We start from the raw sequence: 27,695 nt of genomic DNA on the forward strand, positions 1-27,695 counted from the left end.
TAGGCTGCCGCCCTGGCTCTCTATCCCATTGCACCCGCCTTTCCTTTCAGATCACAAGCTGCCTTTGAGCCATTTGGGATCATGTCCAGCCTGAAACAAGGCACCAAATGTCATCCTGCCCCTTTCCCCTGGAGGAGGTCTCTCGATGCTCTCCTGCTAAGGGAACAAAGGGCAGCACAGGGAGGGAGCACAAAGCTCAAAGGGTAAGATAAGAAAGAAGTCACAACAATACAGTTACTAAATGATATTTTATTTGGCATTTTTGCTGACAAATAATAAAATTTGGAAAATAAAAGAAGAAATGGGCAGAGATAGACATAGCCCCAGATTTTGAATGGAAAACGTTTGGTCACAGTTTCTCACTGGAAAACAAAGGTCTGTAATCAGCAGATTGATATGAAGCCATAAGGACACCAGACTCAGTAGTAAAAGCAGTAATCACAACAAAATGTACAGAACAGGATGATTTCCACACTGAGGCACAAACTAAAACAGTGGGCCAAGTCTGCTGACCATCCTCTGTGCATTAAAAAGAGTTCTGCACTAATGTAAAAGATGTAAGGAGGTACTACAAGAAGAAATATTGCAGATGCAAATTAAATTGTGATTTTGTTCAGTTGACTGCAAGAGTACATCACATGAGGAGGATTATGACAGAAGACTGGAATTTGCTCAGAAAAGGAGAAAAAAAAAAAAAAGTCTATCTACTTGTAAAACCCAGAATGTAACAACTTTTACTTTTTCATCATCAGAAAAGAAATACATCTTGTAAAGCAAGGCAGAGGACAGATGGCCAAACCAGGGAATGCAGGAGGAATATGAGGCTTGCTTTCAAAATATCACAGCCTTTCAAAGCCAGGGGATGTGACAGGCAATGAAAAATGGGAGTGGGGTAGGGGAAATATAGGTGAGTTGCCCAGTCTCTTGGCACTGGTGAGGTGTTTATGGTATAGGGCACAGGGACAACCAACAGCAGGAAGGGTACCTAATGCTCCTACAATGAAATTAGGGAAAAGGAATGACCAAAATCCAGCAGAAGACAGACACTGGACTCCAGTAAAGCCAGCCTGAAAACTGACTCAGAGGAGTAAGCACGAACTCTCCCCAAAACAGAGGCTGACATAGGAAGGTGTCAGGAGTAATGGGCAAAACCATAAGTTCTTAATAACACCAGAGCTAAGCAAGGAATCGTACAAGAAGCAGACATGACATCAGAGTTACTAATAATTAAGGAAGCACAGGCATAAACAAGCAAGACATAAACAAGAATAACTAAAGACAGTCATATAAAATTAACAGCTAATACACTTATCATTACTTTTCCTAATGCTGTAGGAAGGAGATTGATTACTTCTTCATGAAAGTCTTGATCTGTCTTTGTTCATTTTCCCTCAACTAATATATTTGCTTAGACTAGCAAAGAGGATACATGATAAACATCACAACTATATTTCACAAAACTTGATGGGGAAACGGTCAATAATTTCTCAGGTTCAAGAGCAGCAGAACTAAAAAAGCCTGCGATGTATTAGGCGGAAGCTGCAGTGAGAAGGATTTGCATCAGGCGTTTCTAAATATCTTCAGTGACAGAAATATAAGTAACTCTTCATGATGTTTAAGAAGGTTGTTGATCTTCAAGGATTATTTTGTTTTGAAAAAAAAAAAATAGGTTATACATCTGTCTGTGTGATGGTGGTGTCTTTTGAACCAGACAGGAATTATATAACCTCATGAGATACCTTACACAGAAGGCAGGATACAAAAACATCAGGAAAACATTCAGACTCCTCCAAAAATACCCCATCTGGGAATAGCTTTCTATTTCTGTTTATCCACTGCTTTTCCTGAACATTACTTTTACCGCAGAGATTTACTTCTGTTTGTAAGGAAATGTAGATGTAATTTAACAAAGACAGTACAATAATAGCAGTGTCTTAAAATAGAGTTTTCCCCAGTTATCTCATCAAGTAAGACAAATGCTAATGGATACCTTAGAGATTCTTGCTTTCTTCTTCTGATGTTCTCAGCGCCCTTGGGACAGGCTCAGAACTCAGTATCTTACTAATGAAAAAGTCATAGAACCAGAGAGGAAAGAAGCAAAAGATGCAGAGGGGCATGTAAGCCCCTTTGCCAGGGGTGTACAAGCCATGTGGTCTCTTGGCCAGCAGAGCATGCAGGACAGCATTCAGCACAGGGGAGAGGTTGGCGTCACAGTACGTAGGCATACGCACAAGGTAGGTCTTCAGCCCCAGGAGGTACTCATCACCATAGGCTAGCCTTGTGTCCGCTGGAAGGTTCTCCATCAGCTCCTTTTCTTGCTTATCCCACAGGTCAGATGTACCTTGTATACCTGAAGCAGCAACATCACAGTACAGCAAGTGGGTTTGAGGCCAAATTAAACAAAATTATCTATAATTAATAGTCACTAAGTTGTTCTTCACCATGATCCTGATTCACGGTTCTAAATTGGGTCAATGAAGAAGAGAGAAAAGTGCCACTTAGCTGTGAGTGCTTTTACACTGAGGAGAAAGTATGAAGCACAGACTACTAAAAACAGCAGGGGGCTCATGCACTATTTGGTTACCAGCTCTACCTAAAAAGCCTCTCACAGCCACATCAGCATTTTTTTTCTTCCTCTTACCCCTCACCATTCTGCCCTTACTCATTTTGTGGGTGTTTCTAATCAGTATTTATTAACTTGTGTGACTGACTGAGGAAAGACAGGCAAACTAAGGTGAAAAGGATTTACTTGTGTTGGCCAAGTGCAAAGCTGCTCTTTCACAAGTGACACTGGTACTTCAACAACTAGCTTTGTGAAGAAGAAAGCTTGTATTAGGCCAGATTTCTTTAAAAGTTACTAATCTCACCCCACCCCCCACCCTCCGCCATCTGCATCATGTAGGAATGAACACAGTGGCTTTTCCAGTTCATTTATTGCCCATCATTCATTAAGGATTGTAAATAAATAAAACCTTTAAATAAACACTTAAATCTCAAATATCAAGGCTTGCTTTGATGCATTAATTTTTCATCCAGAAGTCTGACAGTGTGGCCCTGGCAGTAAAATCTCAGACATGTACCACTGACCACATAGGCACCGTCAGAGGCCAGTGCCCCACAGAGCCTCTGCCCTGGAGGGGAAGCATTTAGGGCAGCAGGGATTTATGACCATTTTGCTTTTCATCAGCTTAAGAATTAAGGTCTCCGTGAAGTCACCAGGACTTGCTGAGTAGAGAGACGTGTGGTTTGATGTCCTCAGGTAGCTGCCAGGCATGTCCTAGAGCAGGGACCCACATGACACCCATCCTGCTCTTAGGTGCAGCAGGAGGTGAGTCTGTAACCTGGACAGGCTCTGCACAAAGTGCTCAGAGCAGTGGAAGGAGAAGGGTTTGGAATAGAAAGCAGCAGAAGTGCAGCAGAGAGAAGGAGTGGAGAGGAAATACTAGAGTAACATGGACGGCAAGTAGGCAGGATAACAGGTATTGCTGCAGACACACCAATGCAAGACAAGAGAGTTCAACAAAGACAGCTCTGGTATTAAGAAACGTAGGACTGATGGTGAGCCCTGAAGCGCTCATGTGGGACAAGCAAGGACCAACACTCAAACCCAACACATCACGAAGCTTAGCTTGTTAACTTCAACAAAGCTGCAGCAACAGGAAGACCAATTGCATGAACCCTGCCCTGTCTCAAAGCAAGGAAAGCTCTGCCTAGGACAAAAGCTGCACTTGCAAGGCAGAGGCAAGCAGATGCAGAACTGGAGAGGACATCTCATAAAAATTGCAAATGTTCATTTCCATAAAACAACATAAAGAATGGGAGAAAAAGTCCAAGTGCTGAGAATCACTCAGGGCTCTGTTTGGGAATGCTGACTACAGGGAAAGAAGCGAGGCAGAAAGAACTACCCAAAATGTCAAATACCAACCTGTTCGGAAGCCTGATGGATGAATTGCAGCAACTTTAATTCCCCATTTGGAAAGCTCTTGCCTCATTACTCCAGAAAACATGGCCAGAGCTGCTTTTGATGCACCATATGCAGCATACCTTGGTAGTGGAATGCCTCCTGCAGGAGCAATATAAACATAATGAAGCTCAACGGTAGATCTTTCCAACCTTTATTTTAATGATTTAGAAGGAAGATTATAGCACAACCAAAATTATGCGCCTCTCACTGAGGTTAAAGACAAGTCAGTAAGGGATTGATTTCTTTCTAGAGGTTAAAAAAAAGTGAAAGTCATAAATTAGCAGTTGCTTATAGCAGTTATGCTCACTAACACCTGACAAGACACCTTGTGTGGCAGAAAAAAATAAACCTTATTGCATTTAAGCATAAAAACTGCTGAAAATTATGACTGTTGGTTTCAGAAACATAGATGATGTTTTAGTTCATAAAAATACTGGAGCAACAGTTTAATGCCACTGTTTCTTCTTGTCACTGTAACATGAATTTCAAGCCCTTATTATAAACCACAGTTACAACAGGGTAAGTAATCTCAATTCTAGCTTTATAAAGCCAACTTATAAGTTCTTCCCAGCTAGTTTCAGAAAACTAGAGACAACAGTGGGGAGAAAACCTCTGTGGCTGGAATCACACCCCTCAGGGCAACAGGACTCCCCAACACACATCATAGAAGCAGACCCCCTGCCTATAGCTTTATCTCATCTTCTCCAATCCCAGCAGCAGTTGTTCAGATGGAAAAGATAGAAAACAGCCAGTATTTTAGGTGGATTTAAAATAAATCTGTATTTTTACAAACCCAAATCTTCCAAAAAATAGTACCTTCCAAATACAGAGATTTTCTCTGTTCCAAAAACTGGTAGACTGTCACTTCTTCAGCTTTAGAAAAATACCAAGATGCTTTAATTTGAGCATCATCCCCCTTCTTTCTCTACAAGTGTGGTGTTATCACCACAGGGAGTATCACTGCAGATTTAGGGGTCATCGCAGCCACCACAGGCTGTGTTAGCACTGCAGGGAGGAGGGAACAGAATGGGTAGCCTTTTCTCTTGAGGAGACAGTTGGGCACATCCTCCGGTACAGCCTGTTTCAAACATTACATATTTATCTCAATGTGTTTGAATCTTTTAAAACAAAATACTTTGATACAGGGGAATTTTCAGGTGAGCCACTGGTGCTGTTTATTGTGTTTTCTACCACAACAACCAAAGTAGCATTGGACCTTCTTACCTTTGAAGAATTCAGTCCAATTTTATGTTAATTATTCTTCTGTATGCATCTGAATAAGTTTGTGTTTCAATTGGTTTGAGCCAATTGAATCACAGACTCTTTCCCTCTGAGGTCAGGCTAACCTCAAATTCAGCTAAATTAGCTCTGCACAGACAGGAATAGATCCAGCACAATGAGACCTCACTAACTTCTCTGTTAATGTTTTACCAAACGACCCTCAGACCTGGCACTAAGAGAAAGTTATTTACTCAAACCAGCCCGCCAGCAAGAACATCTGTGTAAACAGATATAGTTTAAGCAGGGTCATTATCAACTCCTGTAAAGGCAAATCATTCAGCTCTCCATTTAACCCTGCAAACAAGCTCTGGCATTCATGCCAGGAAGCAAGACCTCTGCCCCAAAACACTGTAAGTGCAAGCCTCACTTGGGTGCTCAGAGAAAACGGGTCTGTGCCTGCAAGGGCTGGTGAGCAGAGAAGCACCAAAAAAGTCCTGACAGTTCAGTGCGGATGTTTTTAAGTGTCAGCAACAAACTGTAAGCGCAGGCATGCAGATACAAAAAGTACTTGGGATTATAAAATGAAAAAAGAAGACTACAGTGACAGAGCTAGCCTGCAGCCACATCCTCAGCATAAGCCATGAACACGAGGCAACACCTTCACAAGCCACTCCAGCAGCACAGCAGGACTTGGGTGGACAGAAGCTGTACAGAAGTGAGGGTCCAAGCAGACAAGGCAAAGGAACATTTGGGAAGCAGATGATACAGTAGATCCTTAAGAGGTCTTAAACCAAAATACTTTAAAGCATCATGACATCCTGCTTCTAACAGGTCCCATTTCAAAGGAGCATTCTTGCTCCTCAGCTGTTGGCTACCAGATACTGCATTACTTCAGTTCCTGCATCTTAATCTCAGCTGCTCTCCTAGAATAGAAGGTCATGTTATAAAAACAGATATATACATATAGATATAGCAAACACAATTTATGTGACAAAACTGGAAATCATATCACATGCTACTAATTTTTAAAAACTTATTTCACTCATGAAAAGATACAATCTTCCTAATAAGTTAGGCTAAAGTAATTTTTAAGAAAATACTGAAAATATTTTTACAGAAATACAAACACACACTCTCTTCAGCTCCCAGGTTATTAGCAGACCATGCTCTAGGACTGTGCACTCTGAAGAGAACCATAGGATGCAGCAAAAACTAAACTCTTTTGAAGAATTTAATGTTTTTCTTCAGCAGCTGATTCATCATTGTTCTTTCTCACCCTAACTATAGTAACTGAGCCCTTCAAGGGTGGAGAGGTGGAACTGCCCAAGTGGAATATCTAACATTTATTAGAGACTGTTACAAATGTCTGGTTAACCCAAAGTATTAAGAAAAGTTTGAAACTTTATATATAACCAGCCCAAATGGAATAAAGCCTTTCTCTGCAGAAGGCAGAGAAAGCTTTTGGGCATCTCCACAGTGTGGTTCAATGACACACAGACATGGTCACAGACTTCTGCTGGAACATATTACAGGAACATCTGTGATTTACCACCCATCTTTCTGGAAGCTCACACAGCCATCACTCATAGCATCTGTAACACAAGATCTGAATTTCACCATCTTTCATATAACAGCCTATTTTTAGCTGCTTTAGCTGATTCCTTAAGGGCTGATTTCTGGAAATAGTCTCCCAATCAAAAGAAAAACCTGCACTTATTACATAGACATTAATTCCCTTGGTGTACTGACAAGCAAGAACAGCCAACTTCTTCCTCAACATTTTTGCCAAGGAAGTTAGGTGTTTTTCCTGTTGCACAAGCAGTTTTTTGGTGTTTTAGTTCAGCTCACCTGCCATGCTGGACATGTTAACCAGCCTCCCCTTGGATTTCCGGAGTAATGATAAGAAGGTCTTGGACACTTCTACAGCCCCAAAGAAATTCACCTCCATGCACATCCTGTATGTGCTCATGGGGAGCAGCTCGCCGTCAGCAGGGAAGCCCAGGACACCTGCATTGTTCACGACTCCCCAGAGTCCTGGGAAGAAGAAAAAGCACAAGGCTGTTAACAGCCTGAAATCATAGAACCATAGAATCATAGAACAGTTAGGGCTGGAAAAGACCTTAAAATCATCCAGGTCCAAACCCCCTGCCATGGGCAGGGACACCTCACACTAAACCATCCCACCCAAGGCTCTGTCCAACCTGGCCTTGAACACTGCCAGGGATGGAGCATTCACAACCTTCCTGGGCAACCCGTTCCAGTGCCTCACCACCCTAACAGGAAAGAATTTCCTCCTTATATCCCATCTAAACTTCCCCTGCTTAAGTTTGAACCCATTACCCCTTGTCCTATCACTACAGTCCCTAAAGAAGAGTCCCTCCCCAGCATCCCTATAGGCCCCCTTCAGGTACTGGAAGGCTGCTATGAGGTCCCCACGCAGCCTTCTCTTCTCCAGGCTGAACAGCCCCAACTTCCTCAGCCTGTCTTCATTCTCCACAGAGGTCGAAGTGATGAAAACACTGACGATCTGCAGCTGCAGACACACAGTAGCCACCCCATGAACAGCCATCACCATTTTTCATGTGGCCCATAAAGCAGGAGTCATTGATATAAATACCCTGGACTGCCCACAGATGGTGGAATGGAGATTACACACAGAAGCCATGATGCACCCAAAAGTGAAGAGATGCAGCTTGTAAGCAGCTACATTAGTACTCCTGTAATAACGGGAAAAATAACCTGTTACCTGTATTTTGCACCCTCTCTGAGACTTTCAGAAAGGCTTCCTTGACTTGTTTGGCATTGGTTACATCCAGCTGCAGCAGAGAAAGTCTCTGAGAACAGGTCCGTCTCAGTTCCTTAGCTCCAGGTCCATCCTTATTCAAAACCCCAGCAAACACAATGAAGCCTAAGCTATCCAGGTATTTAGCCAGTGCGTGTCCTATTCCAGTGTCGCTTCCTGAAAGCATCAAAAAGACTTGAAAAGTAGGTCTGTCCTAAAGCATCATTAAAGGCACACACATGCAAATGTAATGTGTAATGGAAATACATGCAAATGTAACCAGAAGGGTGATGAAACAAAGTCACTGAAATACATATGACAGTTGGAAGTTCAGATATGAAGGTTTGCAGAGCTGGACTTTCGCATGTTCCACAAAGCTTGATAGACCATGTGCTCTTGGCTTACTGCTGACAGCATCACTTCATGCTCTACTAGTAACAGATTCCAAGACTTACTCCATACACACAGCAGAAATAAAACCATAGATTGGGTTTATACAACTATTCAGACTGAAACCTTCCAACAAAAGTGTCTAGGGGAAAAAAAAAAAAATGAATACTTTAATTTGAAATCTCAGATGGAGAAAGCATTACAGGACATTGGAATTCAAATTGTTGGGTTCTATTTCTTACTTCAAAGAAGCAGCATTATTCTATTCAAACATCTACTGTCCAGATCCTTCTGATAAATACATTTTTTGTCACAGGCTGCAACCAAGCCAAAGCCAAGCAACCGTTTCTTTACTGCAAAGAAGTTCAATGCTTTCAAACCCCAAAAAAGCCCCTGAGTGGCATTTTTAAGTTAAGCCAAACAGCACCAGCTATTTAATTCATGCTAACACTAATCACAATTTCTATTATCCTGTCTATCCAAACTTATTCCCAAACTGTGCCTATAATAAAGCACTGAACTACCAAACACAGGAAGCACTACTGGAGCAAACACACAACCATTGCTGCGATAACAATTGTGCAATTCTTCCAACCAGGTAACAAGAAATATTTAACAAATAATTCAGCTGATTCACAAGTCTCTCCCCTTGTCACAGGGTTTTGCTATCTTAAGATATGTTAAGAAGGTGTTTTCTCTCCTGGTGTTTTTTTAACTCTGATTCCCATTCTTCTTGCCTACAGAGAAGCTTCTCAGCAAGGGAGGAAATATGTCACCTATCTGCCCACCAAGACCCCAAATGAGGCAACACAGGGCTCTGCTAAAGAGAGGGAAGGAGTTTATAGGGTCTATGCTGCAGAAGTTTTGCAAAGGACAATGTCAGGAGGTAAATGAGGAGTTTAAGAAACTAATGCAGTTTTTACACTGTAAAGCAGAGACACATCATCAGGTACCGTGAGTGTGCACCACATATTCCACTCTAATTGCGGCAAAGCAAGCTCCTGGATGCTGATGTGCACTGAGACCTATGGAGCTATCCCAGGGCTTGGCTATCTCCTGCAATAGCAATTTATTACATAAATGCTCAGCTTCCAAACCCACATGGCTGGAAACCTGAATGCCGGACAAAGGGCTGGGACTCCTACCAGATCTTTTACTATTTCCTCGTTTGTGAAAGAGCTGCAATACTCCCTACTTAACCCTACCATGAACTTATCAGGGTTAATCTCTGACTTTGACACACAGAGGCAGATATTATCTTATTCACAGGCCTGCTCCTGCACCCAAAATCCACAGTCAATAGAACCCGACTGCAAAGAGACTCACCATAATCATGCTAGATCTTGATTTCTTTTAGCTGGGTCTTCAGTCCCGAAAGGTAAAAATACTTAATTTCAGGTGAAAATATTTAATTTCAGGTGAAAGAAACACAAACGAAATGCCTGGATTAGTCAGTGCAAGATGTTGAAAAGAATTTCTTGTGCTCTTCTAAATTCGTTAAAGAAAAAATACCTGCTTTTTAGCATTCTTTAAGTCTGTAGTTTGTTGAAGATGTACCAGAGCACCACATATATCACATTTAGCTTCTTGCAGCCCTGACCCAAAAGAGAAGAAAAAACCTGCATTCTTGGAATTCCCTAAACGGACATGAAGAAGCCTGCAAATATCCCAAAGACAAGACAGATTTCTGGGTTTGGGGGTGGGATGTCTTTCCTTTTTGGTTTTTTTTAGTGAAAAACCCTATTTCTGGATCAAATCCTTCCCTTTTCATCCTTTCCAGCAAGTACACAGCCACAGATATAGATATTAATTAAGTCTTACAACACAGCTTTAACTTGTTGATCATTCTGCCACTCCCCAAATAGGGATGGGTGTAGCAGCTCCAAGAAAGAAACAAAAAGCAGTGTTTATCTGTGCCTGCCATTGGGTATGTCCCCAGCTTTTATCGAAACAAGTCTGATTTGTATTTCAGGCCTGTTATGGACATCCAGAGAAACATTACCCTCCAACTCATAAAATTCGAACAGTTGTTAATCCTCTATAGGGAAGAATGAAAGAATTCCTTCCTCCCTACTTGTATGTCAAAACCAAAACTCTGTGAATGATCTAAAGATTTATTACAGGAGAGGCAATCGCTACTGACTGTAACCAAATCATTACTGAGCATTTATCATACACTCACACTAGGCATCAGAAATGGAAAGCCCCATATCAAGAATAAAAACACCAAATTAACCGCAGAAACTCATCCCACTGCACACAGGATAACTGAAGCAAGAATTTCACAATTCCTGCTACTTTGGATCTTCATGGCAATCTAATTTTTTTACAGAAACTGGCTATTGGATCTACCAAACTACACTAAAGTGTTTGCATGTCCAGGAGCTTCTGTTTTAGGACACTGAAGTGCTCATTCCCGGGAAGAAGATCAGAACAAATGTTCCACCAGTGACTTACAGCAGGCTTTAAGACGGCTCAGACGCGTGCAGTTATTCATGTGAAAAAGCGTTTTGACAACTGAACACAGTTTTCCCTTCCGATGTCAGGTTAAATAAATAACACAGAGCAGCATCTGTACAAAGGGACACCTAAAGAGGGCCAGAACAATATCTGACAAAACCCAGGGAGATAAGCACAGAGATTATTACCCCATCCTTTGGCAGCCATCTCACTAGTGATATGTGGTAGCTGCCCAGAACACAGCAGCATTCCTCAACCCTGCAGGGCTAAAAGGGGTGGTGGTGGCAGTATAAATAAATAAATAGAATCACCATTTCCCATGGAAGTGCCTGCCTCAGGTCTTTTTTAAATTGGAGAATATGACATCAAAAATGCACCTTACACCTGCAAAACATCCTATGGCTGGTACGGGGAATCACAGAATCACAGAATCCCAAGGGTTGGAAGGGACCTCAAAAGATCATCTAGTCCAACCGGGGAAACGCGCTACAGTCAAAACAATTTAACCAAGAAATGTGCTGAGCAATACTTCTGTTCCAGTTGATGCAGGGCTTGACGGATTGCATAACAGTCTGGATTCAAAGGAAGACCAAGAAGAGCCTCCTCAGACATGTCAGCTAACAGAGGTGTCCAAACTTGCATTTCCTCAGGACTGTTACAGCACGGGTACAGAGAAAGCACAATCACTTGCTGGAATATCCCCAACTATTCTTCACTCCCCTATATTGCTCCAATTCATATTCTCTACAGCAGGTAAGCTCAGAGTGCTTTTCCCTGGAGAACTCTGGTCTTACAAAAAGCAAGGAGATGCCCAAGTACAAGCACAATGCCCGTGTCTGCAATGGTGGGAAAAGAGGGATCCCCCCCTGCCCAACATCCATCTTCATCTGATACACCTCCAGGGAGAAACCTAGCTGTGAGGGGAGAACATACCATACAACATAACTTTTGCATTTAACCCCCATATTAATGCTTGCTAAGCAAATTTAAGTTATTTTCAGGTGTCCCTATAAAACAAAATGAAATTCTGCACGGAATAGCTATGTAAACTAAAGCAACTTAATTCAGCATTCCAGAGGAGAAAAAGAAAATAAAACAACAACAACAACAAAAAGAGTAAGTTAACAATACAAGAAGCAGTTGCAAGCACTTCAGTTTAAAGTCTTGATTAACGTAAATAAACAACATCTAAAGTTTTAGAAGAAGCGTGAGAAAAGACATAAAGCCACAAAAATGCCATCCTTACAAAACAAAAGAGAGGTTTAAGTAGATCAGAGTGTTAACAGAGACTCAATTAATTAGCTCTGAACTTTCTCTGCTAATGAAGGAAATTACTCAGTGTCCAACGATTTCATACATCATTTCAAAGAGATGTCACCAAACCACTGTCTGGAAATACATGCAGGATAGACACAGCATGCACTGTCTAAATGTGCATACCAAAAGATAACCAAACATCCATATCCAGTACAATAAATTCAAGTAAACACAAGTAATGTATGAACAGCATGTTCTGAGGGCTCCCAGAAGTTAATATCCCTCTTAAAAAACTAGAACACCATAAGCATTCTTCTGCTTTTTTGCATTGGTTAATTTCACAACTACACCTAAAAAGCTACTTGTAAAGATTAAATGAGACACTAAGAAAATAATAGCATCTATTAAAATGCTTTTCTACTTAATTTCAGAACACTTATTTACCTAAAAAAAAAAAAAAAAACCCAAAAAAAAAAAAAAACCCACAACCAAAACCCCAACAAAACCCTCAGGCAAAGCAAATAAAATTAACAAAAAAATCCAAACAATATAAGGAAACCTTACGAGCATGCATTTCATAGATACCTAACCCGAGGGCACAAAGTTTTCCAGCCCACTTGTGAGAAAAGCCAGTTTTGCTTCCCGAAGCACGCCTGCAGCACCCTACCTGTAATAAGCACAGCTTTGTCAGCCACAGGCAGCAGCACCGTGCTACTCAGGTACATGGAGGAAACGAGGCACGAGGCACAGAACACCACCAGCCCCTCACCAGTGCCCAGCATGGCCACGCACAGCAGCCCCAGCAAGGCAGGCAGGAGGCTCCAGACCAGTACATTTTCTTTACCCACTGGGCTCCTCTTGGCTGTGCAGAACACAGTCACCCCAAAAAGCGCAGTGATGCCCACACAGAGCCATCCAAGGGGGCTGTCAGGAAGAGCATCCATAGCAAGGGTGAGAAGCAAGGACACACACACCCCACCGGCTGGGTAAAAGCAGGTATTGCTAAATGCAGCATGTGTTATATACAGGCAGGGGGTGGGGCAGAGAAAGGGGACTCTGTTTAAAGGTTTGACATAATCTCACTTACCCTTGGCATCAGAAAGAAAGCAGAAGCCTTCCTTTTCTTACCTTTTATTCCTTCTGCCTGACAGCTCCACCTTCTGAACACTATGCTGACTGGATAATGATTGACAGCACTGGGAACAGACATGATGTAGCGAGCTCTGGCTTAAAGAAAAAATTAACTGCTATATGTTTTATAAGTTTAAAGTACATTTTCCTAGACATGATAAAAAAAAAAATATAAGTTTCCTTTACAGCAAACGGTTGGAATTTCCTGTCTTAAAACTTAGTGTAGTTTCAGTGGAACTGATTTCTGATGGGCAGTGGTAAAAACGAGTCAGGACAGGGTTATTTACTCTCTGTAGCGCAATCTGTGTGGTTAGAATTGTGCTTTATCACACATGGGCTAGCCTCCTCTCACAACAAAAAGCCCCAAATAACATTCCTGGCTTTAGCACAAACCTTTGGTTAGTCACCTACTCCCCCTTCAGCAAATATCTATAGTTAATTGACAATCAAGCCAGCCTAAAAGGCTGAGAAAGGGTGATTACTGGTTTGCCATTAAGAACACTTCGTTAAGTGAATACATGTAACACACATGAGATAGAATCTTCAGTTTGTCTCCAGTGATGACATCCACCTTAGTTTTGACAGGAATATCTGGTTCAATACCTACAGCAAGTTGGATTAAAAAATGTAATCAATTAAATGCATTTGAGAGATTTAACACCTCATGTTGTGTACTCTGAAAGTTACTTGAGCAATAAGAAAATTTTGAAATTCATCCAGCTAAAGGGATTGAAATACAATTTAGCCATATTTAACCCTGTTTTAAAAATCTCTGCTGATTGTTTTGGGGGAATGAGCCTAAGTTATCACACAGACAGATAACATGCTTTGCTTTTCCAATATAAAATGTAGTGCTGACCTATTTTACTTTAGGCACGGGAAGATTGAAGTATAGGGTGCAAACCTAACATGAGATACAAGCACATTTCCATTCCATGATTCCTTTGGGGTTTTATGGGATGATGAATCTCTTGAATATAAATTTTTAGAACCAGTGAAAATGAAAGCATACCTCTATAGGTAGTTTACATAAAAGATGAGGTCAGTTTCTTAAAGGGATATTACCTTCTAGGTCTGCCGTCATTCATTACTATCGTGAACACTCATTCATCCATCCTGCCACTAGTGCAAGAAGCATAAACTATTTTCACTTCTCTGCCATTTGCTGCTTCTGCTTTTCAATGGCACACTGGTCTCCGGCTCAATTATGCCTTGCCCCCTGTTAAGGCATCTTCTTACAGATTTCCTTGGAGAATTTTGCTTCCTCTTCCTTACTTACGTTATTTGAATGATCACAGATCTGCTGGCTCTCACACTTGAGGATACAGCCAGCTGTAGCTTCTGCATAATGGGACAAGGAGCAGAAGTGACCACTTCCAGCCCGATGTCAACCCTGGCTCCCCTTAGTCTGTGGGGAGCAGATGTGGTCAAGGGACCAAGCTATGGTGGCCACAATGTGTGCTCCCTGCACAGCATCTCCACATGAGTCTTCCCCTCCTCTCCATGCTCCCCGGCCACGTCCCCCACTGAAATGCATATGTGCACGTGTACATGTTCTCCCTCACACACTGCACTGGAGGCCTGGGTGAATATATGGGCTGCTAGGGATGCCATATGCACACACTGACACAACACTCATCTGCACCCACAGCGCTGCAGAACAGCCATGGGAAGGACTGGTAGGGACTGATCTCTGTCTGAATTAAAGTTGAATTTATATTTTTAATATAAAATATAACCAGCGAAGACTTCTTTTAATGAGAAACTGACCATGTGTTCACACTGGTGTGTGAATAAAATTACATGTAAGTGCATACACACCATGAGATGGGTTGCTATCAGAAGGGTATGATCTAAAGCTGGCTGAGAAATGCTAACTTGCAGTACCCACCTCATGAACTCCCTCAAGAACCAGTGGTGACAGATTGCTGCTTGAGGACTTTTCGGCACAATTTCACAACGAGTTAAGTTTTATCACCATATGCCCAGTATCCATCTTAAGAAAGCATCTACTTCCTTCTCTACCACTTTGGGATGTCTCCAGTTCTAACAGCTGTACATTAACACGAGATTGTGATTGAGTTTGTGTTAATTCCTATTTCTCTATGCCATGCCTTCTTATGCTATGAATATACACCCTATCTCACACTCCCTGATAGTTTTGCTAGAAAAGATGTGGCTTCTTTAAATTATCAGGAAGTTGCATCAACATGACATCTTGTTACAAGGAGGATGGATTTGAGCTAATTGATTTTGAGCCAAGCTTGACCTACCTTTGCCAGGATATTTGTCTGTCTTCCCAGCTTTTCAGAGCCATCACACAATAACTCAAGTGCCCCGTCCCTTTATGCCTTGGCAATCTATATATTCTATACTGAAGCCTGACTATTGCTTCCATAGTCAGTCCATGCCAATGCCAAACAGCAGCGGATACATGATTCAGACAAGCCTCCTGGGTGAACTGCCATTGTGCCATTACTTACCCTCACTTCAGTCTCTGTTTCTGATGTTTCTAACTGAGACTTTGCAGATCTCAAGTGTGCCCCATGACACAAGTGTCTTCATGCTAAGTGCTAACTGTGGAAGGTCAATTAAAGCAATGGCAAAAGAAAATGCCTTTCATGCATGGTAATCTGCAACATGAACAGCTAGTCTGTATAGAATTTCTTGAGTCCAAATCCAACTTTTATGCCCCCCAAATTCTACAGTTGCAGCACCATTCACCCTGCGTAGTATCACTGCAGAAGACCTTCCCCAGGAAAATGCAAGAATACCTCGCCGATGTGTGGGATCCTTATTGTAGGCATCCACTCCTTGATACCATATTCTCATTATTTAGGCACAATCACTTCTTCCCAGATATTAATTTACTTTCTTCCCATTTCTTTAAGCTTTTTGCTGTCATCCTTCACTGGCTCTGTTTTTTTCAACATGATAGTTACAGGCTGTGCTTCCGATTTCTGTTCTTAACACAAAAATAGGCAAAATGTTCAGGTTCCCCTGTTCCTTTTTTAAAGCGGGGAAGCTGAGCCTGTTCACAACTTCTTTGAACTGCAGTGCCAAGCTCTTTTTCTGTTCTGGTATTACCCTGGTAATAAGCACTCTTCTGTCTTTTCATAGCTTCATTTCTTGTTCAGAAGTTTTCCTGCTGTTTACTTTTTTAAAGCCTCTGTGATGTTCCAGCATAGTAGAAGCTTCCAATTGAACCACAAGGCCTTCAGAATGTTTCTGTTACCTTTCCCTGCATTGTTTTTCACCTCTTTGGCCACATTTCTCATGTGCTTCCTTTGCACTTTCCACTAATTTGCTAGTCAACATTCTTCCTTTCAGCATTTTCCCTTCATCCCAAAGTACCACATACCATTCCCAATATTTGCTGTGTTGATATTCTTCTGTCCCTGTTGCAACACAAATTACATTCTTTAGAAGCATGAACCATTATTTCTGCACATCCAATCTCTATGTCAGCTTCCTCTCTCTGCCAGTCACAGATCTGTTTTTCAGTTCGGTCTAGGATTTACCACAGAACTCTTCAGTTTTCCGTTTTGTTCTATTTTGTTTGCTGATTCAGGCTTTTTCAGCTACTCCTGAGGGTCCCTGCTCCGTGTTTCGTGTGCTTTTGTGGCTTGGGTAAGGGATTTGCATTTTGAGCTCTGCAGGCAGGTTTTTGGCTACAAGGCTTTTCTTGGAAAACAATTTCAGCAGAAAATAGGTTGGAATCTGTTTCAACAAATGAGTCATTAACAAAAAGATAAAAATTATTCTCCTGATTAAATATATATATCAGCAGAAAACATACAAAATCATTTGTTTGGTTGACTACAACTTCTGAGAGTGTATAAGCACTTTCATACATTCGGATTTTTATGGACTTAATGGTTACACAAGCACTTTTCAGGCTATAAATCCTGGATGCAGAAACTATTGAACTTGCATACACAAAACTAATTTAGGCAAACAGACTTTGCTCTTACAAATACTATTGAACTGCTATACAAAGGTTGAGATAATTCTTTTCCTTCAGCCAGTTATCTATTCATGCACTCAACTTGAAGCACATGAATTATCCAGTAAAGGCAGCAAAACTATTAGTCTGCCTAAAGCTAGGAATGTAGCCAAGTACCTTGTGAATTAAGATCTCTGAACTCACAGGCATGAATAAGGGAAAAAAAGTTTACGTGTAACTGGAAATAAGGCTGTATAACCTCTCCTTTATGTTCAAGCTATTTTTTTAATACACCCTTTGGGAAAATAATTCCTGTCAAATGAAGTATGTATCCATTAAAGAAAAGTGAAAAACACATTTTACTTCCAAGTTAAAGGAGATTTTGTTTTTAGAAATATAGTAACTGTAAACATTGTAAATTCAAAGATAGCAATTCCTGGAGATCTTCACTTGGCAGTGAAGAAACAGCTGTAGCTCACCATTTCTCAATAGTCTAAGAAATAATTTTAACAAAAGATAGTAATATTAATAATAATTACTTCCTCAGCTAAATCTCCTGTTACTTTCTCAAGTGTAAGAACCTCAGACTGAGGAACTTCTGTACTTATGGTCAAACTGGGCTTGTAAATCCTTTTGGCAGGGACCCGTGCAACATACATCTTAGCATTACACAGTCTTCAAAAGAAACAACTGCAGCCTGCCTTTCCCTTGTGAATCCAATGCCTGCAGCAGCTCTATCTTTGCTTTGAAGTAGTAGGTCTTGTAACGACGTGCCATATGAAATAAAGCCATAGGCTGTAAGTCTTCCTTGGTATTTCCATGAACCCTAATCACCCTTTTTAAATTTTCTGAAATAGACAAAACATCTTAAATCAGACAAATCATTAAGATTATGAGCACTCCTGTATATTTTGTAAGGGAGGTTTTCTTCTCTATGGACATCTGTGGATCTCTAGGCTTTCAGGAACAGCTCAAAGTGGATTGTACTCTTTCCAAACTAACTTTTTATCAACCAAATTGTCATCATTTTCCAAAAAGAGGATAGAATCAGAAAACCTAAAGGCAATTAGGTACTCCTCAGCAAGTCAGCCAGGAATCATCTTGATGTTATCCTCATGAGAAATTACACTTGCCTGCCTTCCTTCTCTCATACGATAATATGAAACAGCTTTCACAGAACCATGAGTGTCAGGGAAGAAGAGATACCAGTTTATCTTAACCCACTTCTTTGAGAGCAACAGACTCTTCCCTATAATTCTTGAGATGCAACCACTGTTTTGCTTGCCGCTCTTTTAGAAGTTTCTCTATATCTACATAGAAAAAAAAGCACTTCTGCATCTTCTTCCTGTAACTTCTCCTGCATGCCTCCAAACAATGGCAGCTTGGAGAAACATCTGTTTTACATCCGACCTTTTCCACACATGTTCATAATAGACCACAAAGCATTTTCAAATATTTAGGTAATATCTATGCAAAAGTCACATATTTTTTTTTATCATAGTTAAATTCATAAACAGCAATGTGACTTGTGGAGGCAAACAGAAAATGAGGCATACATGGTAACCAAAAGCCTGATTAAAGCATGGGTAGGCAAACTCAGTAGCTAAGACAGGTAACAGTAGTGATGGAGACGCTAACTTCAGCAACCCCAGCTCACCAGGGACTCCAGGTACATGTGGTAGATTATTAATTCCCATTTAAATCTGGGCCCTATAGCACCCTTACAAATATTTAACCAAACAGTGCTAACTTGCAGCTAGCATAAACACTTACCTTTAATCAGGCCTTTAAGTGCAACATAGACATAAACCAATATTGTTTAAAGCAAGATTTGAAAAAAAATAAAAATAAATCCTCAACTCCAAGTCTATCTGCATTTCTCTCTTTGTCCCTTCAAAGCGGGGAGGTTTACTACACCATCAACATCACTTGTCATTCCCGGTAGATAGTGACAACATTAAAAATAAATCACATACAACTTGGAGCCCCAGAACATGTCTCTGAACTCTGAGCATGGACTCTGCAAAGGGGATTAAAGAAAATGGGTGGTAGCATCTCCCCATCTTCACTTGGGTTATTAACTATGCACATCTGCAATATGACTTCCCTCCCACCTGCAAACTCTTAAAAACATCTCTGCTCTCATAAATGGATTCACTTATTTTTAGGTTTTTACTCTGTTATATCAGCTAGTCTTTGAAATGAAAGCTGAAGCAAAACGAGATGAAAAATGAGGTGATGATTCAAAAAGCATTAAGTGATCAACCATGAAAAAGTGTCACCTGCCCTAAACACATTCTGTTTTCTGTCACTTGAAGGACAAGTCTCTTGCTTCTGAATGGTGAAGCCATGTATTTTTCCTGTTGAGGAGCCATGACCTCACTCCGTGTGTAATCAATGACTTACATTATTATTTTGATTGAACGTGCGTTTGCTACATACTGAATGTCACCGATTTCTCCTTTAATGCTGATCTGAAGGGCATTCCCATTGCTTTTGAGAAGTGTCTGTGCTGCTTGTAAACAGCTGTAATCATGTTCAAATGTTGTCAATGAGCCCAGCTCTCTGTCAAGAATGACTTAGTGACAGACGATCCTTGAGTGGTGCCTGGGGACAAATTAGATGACCCCTCAAGGTCCCTTTCAGGATCTGTGGGGGGCTTTGATGGTTCTATGGCAGGTAGCATTTTAGCTAAATGGTGTTTTTAATTTAGGCAACCCACCAACTATGGAAAAATCAGTATATTCAGTGTAATTTTTTGTTGTTTCATTTCCCTTTATTGTCAACTTAGACATATCATATGGTAACCTCAACCCCTGACTGAAAAATTGTTTAGATTTAGGTCTAATTGTTTATGTTATGTCTAATCCAACTGAAATCACTGTGACTATTCACACATAAAACCAGACAGATGATTTAAGAGGTTGCTGAGTGACATCCCAATACCCTTCAGGACTAAATGCTCCCTGAGAGCCGAACCTGCAGACCATCAAATACATTCTTAAAAATAAACACAGACATTCATACACAAGTAAAGGACAGAAACATTCACACCCATGAATTTAAACATGTGCACACCTGCAGAATTAGACCCTGTCCTAAAGACCTCCTCCACCTCGATTTGAAACATGCTAATAGATTCATGCAAACCAACCTACACCATAAAAGTATTTATTTCTCCTTCCATGTGACAAAACTATCAAATACAACTTTAATGAACTTCTCTGTTTTCAAGTCAGTATTAAAACATTGTCAAGCCCCAGGCAGAGGTCACACCTGAACATGCACAGATTCTATGGGAATAGGTCTGCACAGGCACTTCACCCTATCCCTTGCAAGGAATTCCTTCCCAAGTTACATAGTTTGTAACTTGTTTTATTAATACTGTAAACTATCATTTGACTTTTAGTTTTCATTTCAAAACTGCTTTTTAACAGCATATTTAACAGCCTTAGGGCAAACGTCTCTCTTGGATGCATACAAAATTTGTTAGAATCACTAAGGTCTATGCAGGCATAGCTTCAAAGGCAGATCTGGGACCTATAACTTTAATTCATCCACCAAATGGATCTCCAAAATCCATTAAGGCAAAATAACTAGTAACCATCTGTCTTTATTCATCAGGCTGAAAGCAGTTAATCAAACCTAGTGGACATTTTTACTTTCTTCTTTCTCTCTCAACAGCTTTGAACACAGATGCAGCCTTTCCATAATTAAGCTGAGCATAGTAGCTCCTAGACAGATTAATTCTGGAGAGCTTGTAAAAAATGTCAGATGGCATACAGGTTTTGTGTCTTGTCCTTGGGATTTCTGGGATTTTTATATTTATTTCTTTATATGGGCAGATTCAGGACACAACTATTAAAATTAACAGCTCCCTATATCCTACACCCTTAACCCACGACAATGACAGCAGTGTTACAAGAACCCATACTCTATGATTACGTGTAATTTTTCTCTCTCTTTTAGAGATACGGGTCAGGATATCTCCCCCATAGCAAAAAAATATCACTGAAACATGGTATGCAAATGGCCATCAGTAGGCATCTACTCATGAAATGCTGCACCACATTTTTGTGAGTAAGTAAAGGGCAACATTTTTTGTAAACTTATTGATAGTGTTCTGGATCAACATAAAGATGTTCCAAGTTACAGGAGTTATATTCTAACTAGCTGGAATACAATTGGTTAGTTCATACCTGACAACTATTCCAGATGTGTTTTTAGGAAAGTTCTCAGATATATGATATGGTTTCTATTAACTTTAAACAGGTATATGCAAGTATCCAAGGTGGTTTTTAGATCTCAATTACTTTTGATAATAAGCTCATATGTGTTTTCAATTTCCCTTTTTCTGCGTTCTAATATTTTGAAGCAGAGAGCATCTCCAATTCTTAAGAATTTTATGTTTCTTGTTAAATATTCTGGTTTTTCAATTTAACTTTACAATCAAATTTGTGGACTGAAACTAGGATTTTAAAGTACCAACCTAGAGGCAATTCTTTGCTTCCTTCAAACTGGGGCTTTACTTCATTTTTAAATAAAGTAATAGCTCATGTCAAATATGCCTTTGTGTCATTAAAATTAGAATTTTCATATTGTATGAAAGTTTTAGAGTTCTCACCTTTATAACTGGTTATAAAGAAGAATTCATTGTTATTACTTTTGATAAAACAATGCAGATTAAACAACTTGATTGAAAAAGAGTTGTGCAAAATTAGGAAACACTGTCCCAGAGAAAGCCATTCAGTGACTCTAGAAAAGAGACAGGCAGTGGATTTTTAAAGTAGTCATGAAAACTGGACCACAGGAAATACCAACAGAAATCAGCAGACATTGGCTAAACTTCATAAGTCAAATTCAAATGAAATTTTAAAAACTACAGGAGTTTAAAACATGGAATCTCTTTGCATACTCAGGAATATAATTCTGCCTCCCCACATTTAATTGTGGATAACTGGCTCATCTGTCAGACTTCTAGCCCCACAGATACAAACTGGTAAATGGAAATGAGGCACCCAACTGTACTTGGAAAAGTGGGCAAAAATTAAGCAGCCTTAGTACCTCTGGATATTGGACTCTACAGCAGCAAATAGAGAAGAGGTATTCTGAGGAAAAATTAGGTTGGTATGATCTCTCTTTAAACGCTGCTCCTTTCTCTCAGCACTTAGCTTTCATAAATGCTCTATAGAGACATGATAGAATTACTGTTCCCACAGGCACATGAACAAACTGAAGCAAAGAGAGGTCATAGAATCATAGAATATTTGGGGTTAGAAAGGACCTTAAGATCATCCAGTTCCAACCACTCTGCCATGGGCAGGGACACCTTCCACTAGACTAGGATGCTCCAAGACCTGTCCAACCTTGCCTTGAACACCACCAGGGATGAAGCATTTACCACTTCTTTGGGCAACCTGTTCCAGTGCCTCACCACCCTCACAGCAAAGAACTTCTTCCTTATATCTAACCTGAACTTCCCCTGTTTCAGTTTGAATGCATCACCCCTTGTCCTATTGCTACAATCCCTGATGAAGAGTCCCTCTCCAGCTTCCTTGTAGGCCCCCTTGAGATGCTGGAAGCTGCTCCAAGGTCTCCACGCAGCTTGTCTTCTCCGGGCTGAACAGCCCCAGCTTTCTCAGCCTGTCTTCATACAGGAGGTGCTCCAATCCCCTTATTATCTTCTAATTAGTCAGAAAGTCATAGATGAAAACTCCTGTATCATGGCAGTCAGTTCTGGACCCTGCTGCTTGAATATGCTGGGTGTAGCAAACAACATGACAGGAAGTACTCTTTGAGTGCAAGTAGGCGAAAGACCATCAAATGATGTTTTATAGACATCATAACAATTTTAAAGGTCAGCAGAGAATCACACTGTAAATGCTTACACAGAATTTCTCTGGAGAATGAGAGAAACCTGGGAAGAAGCAGAATGATGCCTAGCTGAAAAAAACACGTGGGCATTGGAGATCAGAATTGCAGGGTCATTGGAAGAGGGTGCTAGCATCCCTGAAGAATCAGAGGCAGCTGTAGGAGATCCATACATACTATGTAAATGGACAGACACAAATGAAAAAGGAAAAAAACTGCTTTTACAAAGAGGGGCAAGGAACAAAAAAAAAATATTACTAATCCAAGGGAACTATGCCAAAAACCTGAATAGAAATGTTACCATATGAAGATATTGCCCATGGGCAATTGCCAACTATGACACACCTCACTGGTCTGATTCACAGAAGGGTTTTCTACACACAAGATATTCCCCTTCTTGTATTTACCTTTTCTGATGTTATCACCCCCTCTTAGTTCACATCTGCTATAAACTAAATTTCAGTATTGCTAAATCCAAGCATAACTGCTAGCTTAAAATAAATAATTTTTTTAAATTGCAGGAGTCTAAAGGTTCTAAATGCGAGGCTGTTTGTCCTTCCTCATTTGGTTCTGAAGGCACAATGTGTTCAGACTTGAACCAGCTTGCCAGCAGAACAAGACTCAAATCCCAGATCTTCACTCAGGTACAAACTGTATCTACATTGCTGCTTCATCTAGAATTTGTTGAAAAAGCAGCAGTGAGATGCTAAGCCAGGGGAGCTTCTTTACAGGTTGCTGTTTTCCCTAACAGCTACAAGTTCAGTCCTGAGCACTGACTCTCTTTCACAATTCAGGTAGGAATCTTTGTGCACCCTGCTCATTTCTGTTCATCTTTCAGGCATCTTCCTTGAATCTAAGTCCAGATGGGAGAAGCTGAAGAGGACCCTTGCCACCCGCTGTGTCCCTTTGGGGAAAGGATGCTCCATGCGGAAAACTATTTTCATTTAATCAACAGAGGTCAGAGAGGAGGAATCACACAGAACGGAAGAAGTACAAAGCTGAGCCTCAACTCAGTATTTTTAAGGGTTAAGTATCATAGAACCATTTAGGTTGAAAAAGACCCTTAAGATCATCAATACGTGACAGAAATTAGTAATACTGGAATCTTTAAAATTGGAACTTTAGAATCTGTGAAATTTTGTCAGCACATTAAACATCTACTGAAATCTCATGAGGCTAAACCACAGCCCAGCACTGTATGGCAACACACCTGCAAAAATGAGGGGATACATTCAACAAATTATCCGTTAAAGCAAAAGTTCAAGTAATGCAAGCCAGAATATTAAGAGGAAATACAAAAAAATTTAATGAAAAGGTGAGAAGTGGCAACAATTATTTTCACCTATTCTTTTGAATGCCATTACATGAATTGCATGTTTTGCTGTTATAACGAAATCTCTGTAATCTCTAAAGTCTCTAAAATACCAAAGAGCACATAAAGCTTTTACAAAATCAGTACTAATAGCAAGGGCACATGCAGATTTAGCTGAATGGTTATTAAAGGTTTACATTTCGCACCTCACCTGCATGAGTACAGTTCAACTAACTGAAAGAGTCAAAATTGGACAGCTCCAGCACCCAGAGACTCCGGAAATTGCAACTGAAATATGACAGCTGCAACTCAAAGGCTGCAAATGTGGCCACAGAACACAGGTATCAGAAGGAAAAAACAATAAAATCACTTTGACAATGTTTCTCAGAGTGCTGTTGTACAACCAACCCTCCAGCATGATTCTGCGATGCACTAAACAAGCTATAACCACTGCGCATGAAGTATATTCTGTAGTATTTAGATACACATGTTTAGTTAAGCATTATTTTTTGTACTAAACATTCCTCTTTTTATTCCAGAAAAGGAGAAACTAAATTAAAAGTTCATAACCCACAGCAGCTTCATCTCAAAATAATCATGCCATGGTATTAACTTTGGCTGTTATGGCTGGAAGCACCCTGTGGTCAACTTGTTAAAGAAATTCAGTAACTCAATCTAATAATTCTAAGAAATCTAAATTATGGAACACATTAATGATGTAATATTGCACCGAGATTACCTATAATAGCTGGATTCAGTAGCAGCAGATGTTAACTGAGACCCCTTCTTATAGCATAATCTACAGGAACTGCAGTATTGCCTTCTTACTCAGTCCTGGACTGAGTGAAGTTGGGCTGCTTCATTTCTTACCTGAGATAATTAGGGGAATACCTAAATGGGAGGAACACTTGTAGTCTATTCCCACGAGGATCATTCCAATTTTGAAATTCTCTACAAGTTAGTAAACTTTAGTAAACGTTAGGACATGATGGGAAACCCATCACTGACAAAAAGCTGACTGAAAAGCCAAAAGTGTGACCCCTTTGCAAACAACACATAAGGAGAGTCTGGCTGCATAATATATTCTCATTAACATTTACAAACTGTGAGTCATTTTGGTTTTTCAATTACAATTATGGAAGGCATCTTCTTCGTAAACAGGTAAAACTTTATGGGAGGCTGGATGATGCTGCTCGATAAGCTAATAATGCGCATGTTGCTTAAGTGTAATTAACTGCCTGCTTTAGTTGATGCCTAATCTTCCCTTTAGAGATTACCTTTATTTATGATGGCAGGGAAAGGAGCCAGGAACAAAACTACATGAGAAACACAAACAGTGAAGTATGTTAGGCTTTACTGTTAAGCATATGGCACCCAAGGGATTCCTACTGGCCACTCAAACTGCTTTCCCAGGCTTTCCCAGAGTTATTTAAAAGGGCAAAGGAACTCAGGCAATGTCAGTGAGAGACTTGGGGAAAGAATTGTAGTAGATAATGCTTTCTCTTTGAAAGTGTAAAATGACAACTAAAATAGGCATTCCTGTGATGATGATGATAATAACAACAATAATAATAATAAATTGTTAAAGCTGAATATGTAAATTTATTAAGCAATTTTCCTCTATATAATTTTATTAAGCTAATGTCTAAAGAACTCCTTATGTACAGTTTTAATTTTTTTCTATAACTTGAAGATTACATATTAGACTTGAGAAATTCCATTACACAACAAATCTGGTTACTAGAACAGGTTGTTCTTCTAAGTCATTTAAAAGAACATTTCAGTTTATAAAGCATGTTCATAGTGCCTTTGATGTTTTATCCTTCCATGTTCTTAGGATGAACAAGGAATTAAACTGCTGCATGTCCTGGAATTAATCCAGCATATTCAACTGACACAAATTCTGTTTCAGTGGACTGGATACTCTCTGAAAGATAAAGGAGCAGCATTTTAAATGCAAAACTCAGAATTCTTTCACTACAACAATCAAACAAAAAAATCATATATACTTGAATTCCCCAGCTATTCGGATCTTGCTTCTGCCTCAAAAGTAGCAAAAATCCAAAATTAGATATAACCAGATGCTGCACAACTTCTGTTAAGTGGAATGAAAAAGAAGAGCAAGAATCCCTTGTGGTAAACTACTTTAGGTTACAGTACACTCACAGTCTCAGCCAAATAGCTCCTACTTTGAACATGCTCCTTGTGTTATCATTCCAGGACAAAACATGTCCACGTAAGGCTTTTAAACCAAAGATAAATGCATGTTACAACTCATCTTTGTAACTTTGGTAACTTTGTCCCATTGTAGAGTTAGGGCATTATCTTGTTTTGACCAAGTGCCTTCAAAGTTCAAAATTTTTGGTTCTGAACAAATCATTGCAAAAGAAAGCTCAGGTTTGTACCAGAAACACTTGATTTGAAATAGCTCAGAATTCTGAATTCTGAATTCTACAGTCATTAGTGTCATGGAACAGAACAAACAACATCACAAATAGATACAGAGTGCTACTGAAAACACCAAGATGTCATTAAGTAAGCCTTATAGGGGTTATCTTATTTAAACATGGCTGAAGCAAGAAAGATTGCATCCTTTTTTTGAGGTTGTTTTACTCTACTTAGGTGTTCAAACTCTTACCTAATCCTTCATGTGCAAAGTTATGCAATTTTTTGCAATGTTTTCACGGTCATTACAGATCTAAATGGGTAGCACCATTTTTAAGCCAGTGTCTGTTCTATTTTCTTGCTGTTCAAAGTCCCTGAAAATGGTAGACCACTGCCTAGACTTTGAGCATAGTGAATATGAAAGCACCAGAAGTGTGAAGATGGATAACATTTCCTCACCAAATAGGTCTCCTTCCCCCCTCTCCAAAAACAGCTTCCACTGAGAAACCCACAGAAATGTTACAACAAATTCAGGCTTTGGTGTTCTTACTGATACATCTCTTCTCACCCTCCCCACTATTGCCCGCAGACTTGTTATTCACAGACAGAAAATTAACACAGTACAAATTACAGATTAAAGAACACATTATGTCTCAAGTTTGTTTTACACATGGCATAGCACATGGTTAGCTGCATGTGAAGCAGGCAAAAGATCAAAGTAGTACAACTCCAACCATCAACTGGATGTTCAATTATTAGTGTCAACAATTGATAGCAGACTGACTTCACCTTGGTTTTGCTAACTAAGACAGTAAGATTTCTGTGAACCTACAGATAGCGGAATTAAATTATAAATTACTACAACAGAGAAGCCATTCCTCATTATCTGTGCAGCAAATAAGGACAGCTGGATGCACAAAAATCACCCTTGAAACTGAATCAGACAATTACTGAAAGGTTAAGTATATATTTACCT

General features: G+C 40.0%; 1 protein-coding gene across 2 annotated transcripts; it reads right to left on the minus strand.

The window, feature by feature from the left end:
- Nucleotides 1–229: 229 nt before the first annotated feature.
- Nucleotides 230–13,425, minus strand: HSD17B2 (hydroxysteroid 17-beta dehydrogenase 2). 2 transcript variants are annotated; one of them, XM_065663248.1, is made up of 5 exons: nt 13,203–13,425; nt 7,932–8,144; nt 7,034–7,219; nt 3,926–4,063; nt 230–2,350 (listed from the first exon to the last, which is right to left on the minus strand). In XM_065663248.1, the coding sequence occupies exons 1-5, from the start codon at nt 13,282–13,284 to the stop codon at nt 1,992–1,994; spliced, it is 978 nt and encodes a 325-aa protein (XP_065519320.1). In that variant the 5' UTR covers nt 13,285–13,425; the 3' UTR covers nt 230–1,991. The 2 variants fall into 2 exon arrangements, with proteins under 2 accessions (XP_065519320.1, XP_065519319.1); XM_065663247.1 differs by lacking the exon at nt 13,203–13,425 and adding an exon at nt 12,742–13,074.
- Nucleotides 13,426–27,695: the final 14,270 nt, after the last annotated feature.

The sequence above is a fragment of the Lathamus discolor genome, chromosome Z (assembly GCF_037157495.1).
Source record: "Lathamus discolor isolate bLatDis1 chromosome Z, bLatDis1.hap1, whole genome shotgun sequence".
Classification (NCBI taxonomy): domain Eukaryota; kingdom Metazoa; phylum Chordata; class Aves; order Psittaciformes; family Psittacidae; genus Lathamus; species Lathamus discolor.

Bases quoted from the DNA above. Each gene is read 5' to 3' on its own strand.
- HSD17B2 (XM_065663247.1), bottom strand. From the start codon at position 13,018: ATGGATGCTCTTCCTGACAGCCCCCTTGGATGGCTCTGTGTGGGCATC. The intron at 7,220-7,931 runs GTAACAGGTTAT...TCTTCTTCCCAG, and splicing joins AGAGAGGGTGCAAAATACAG to GACTCTGGGGAGTCGTGAAC. The intron at 2,351-3,925 runs GTTGGTATTTGA...TTGCTGCTTCAG, and splicing joins TCCATCAGGCTTCCGAACAG to GTATACAAGGTACATCTGAC.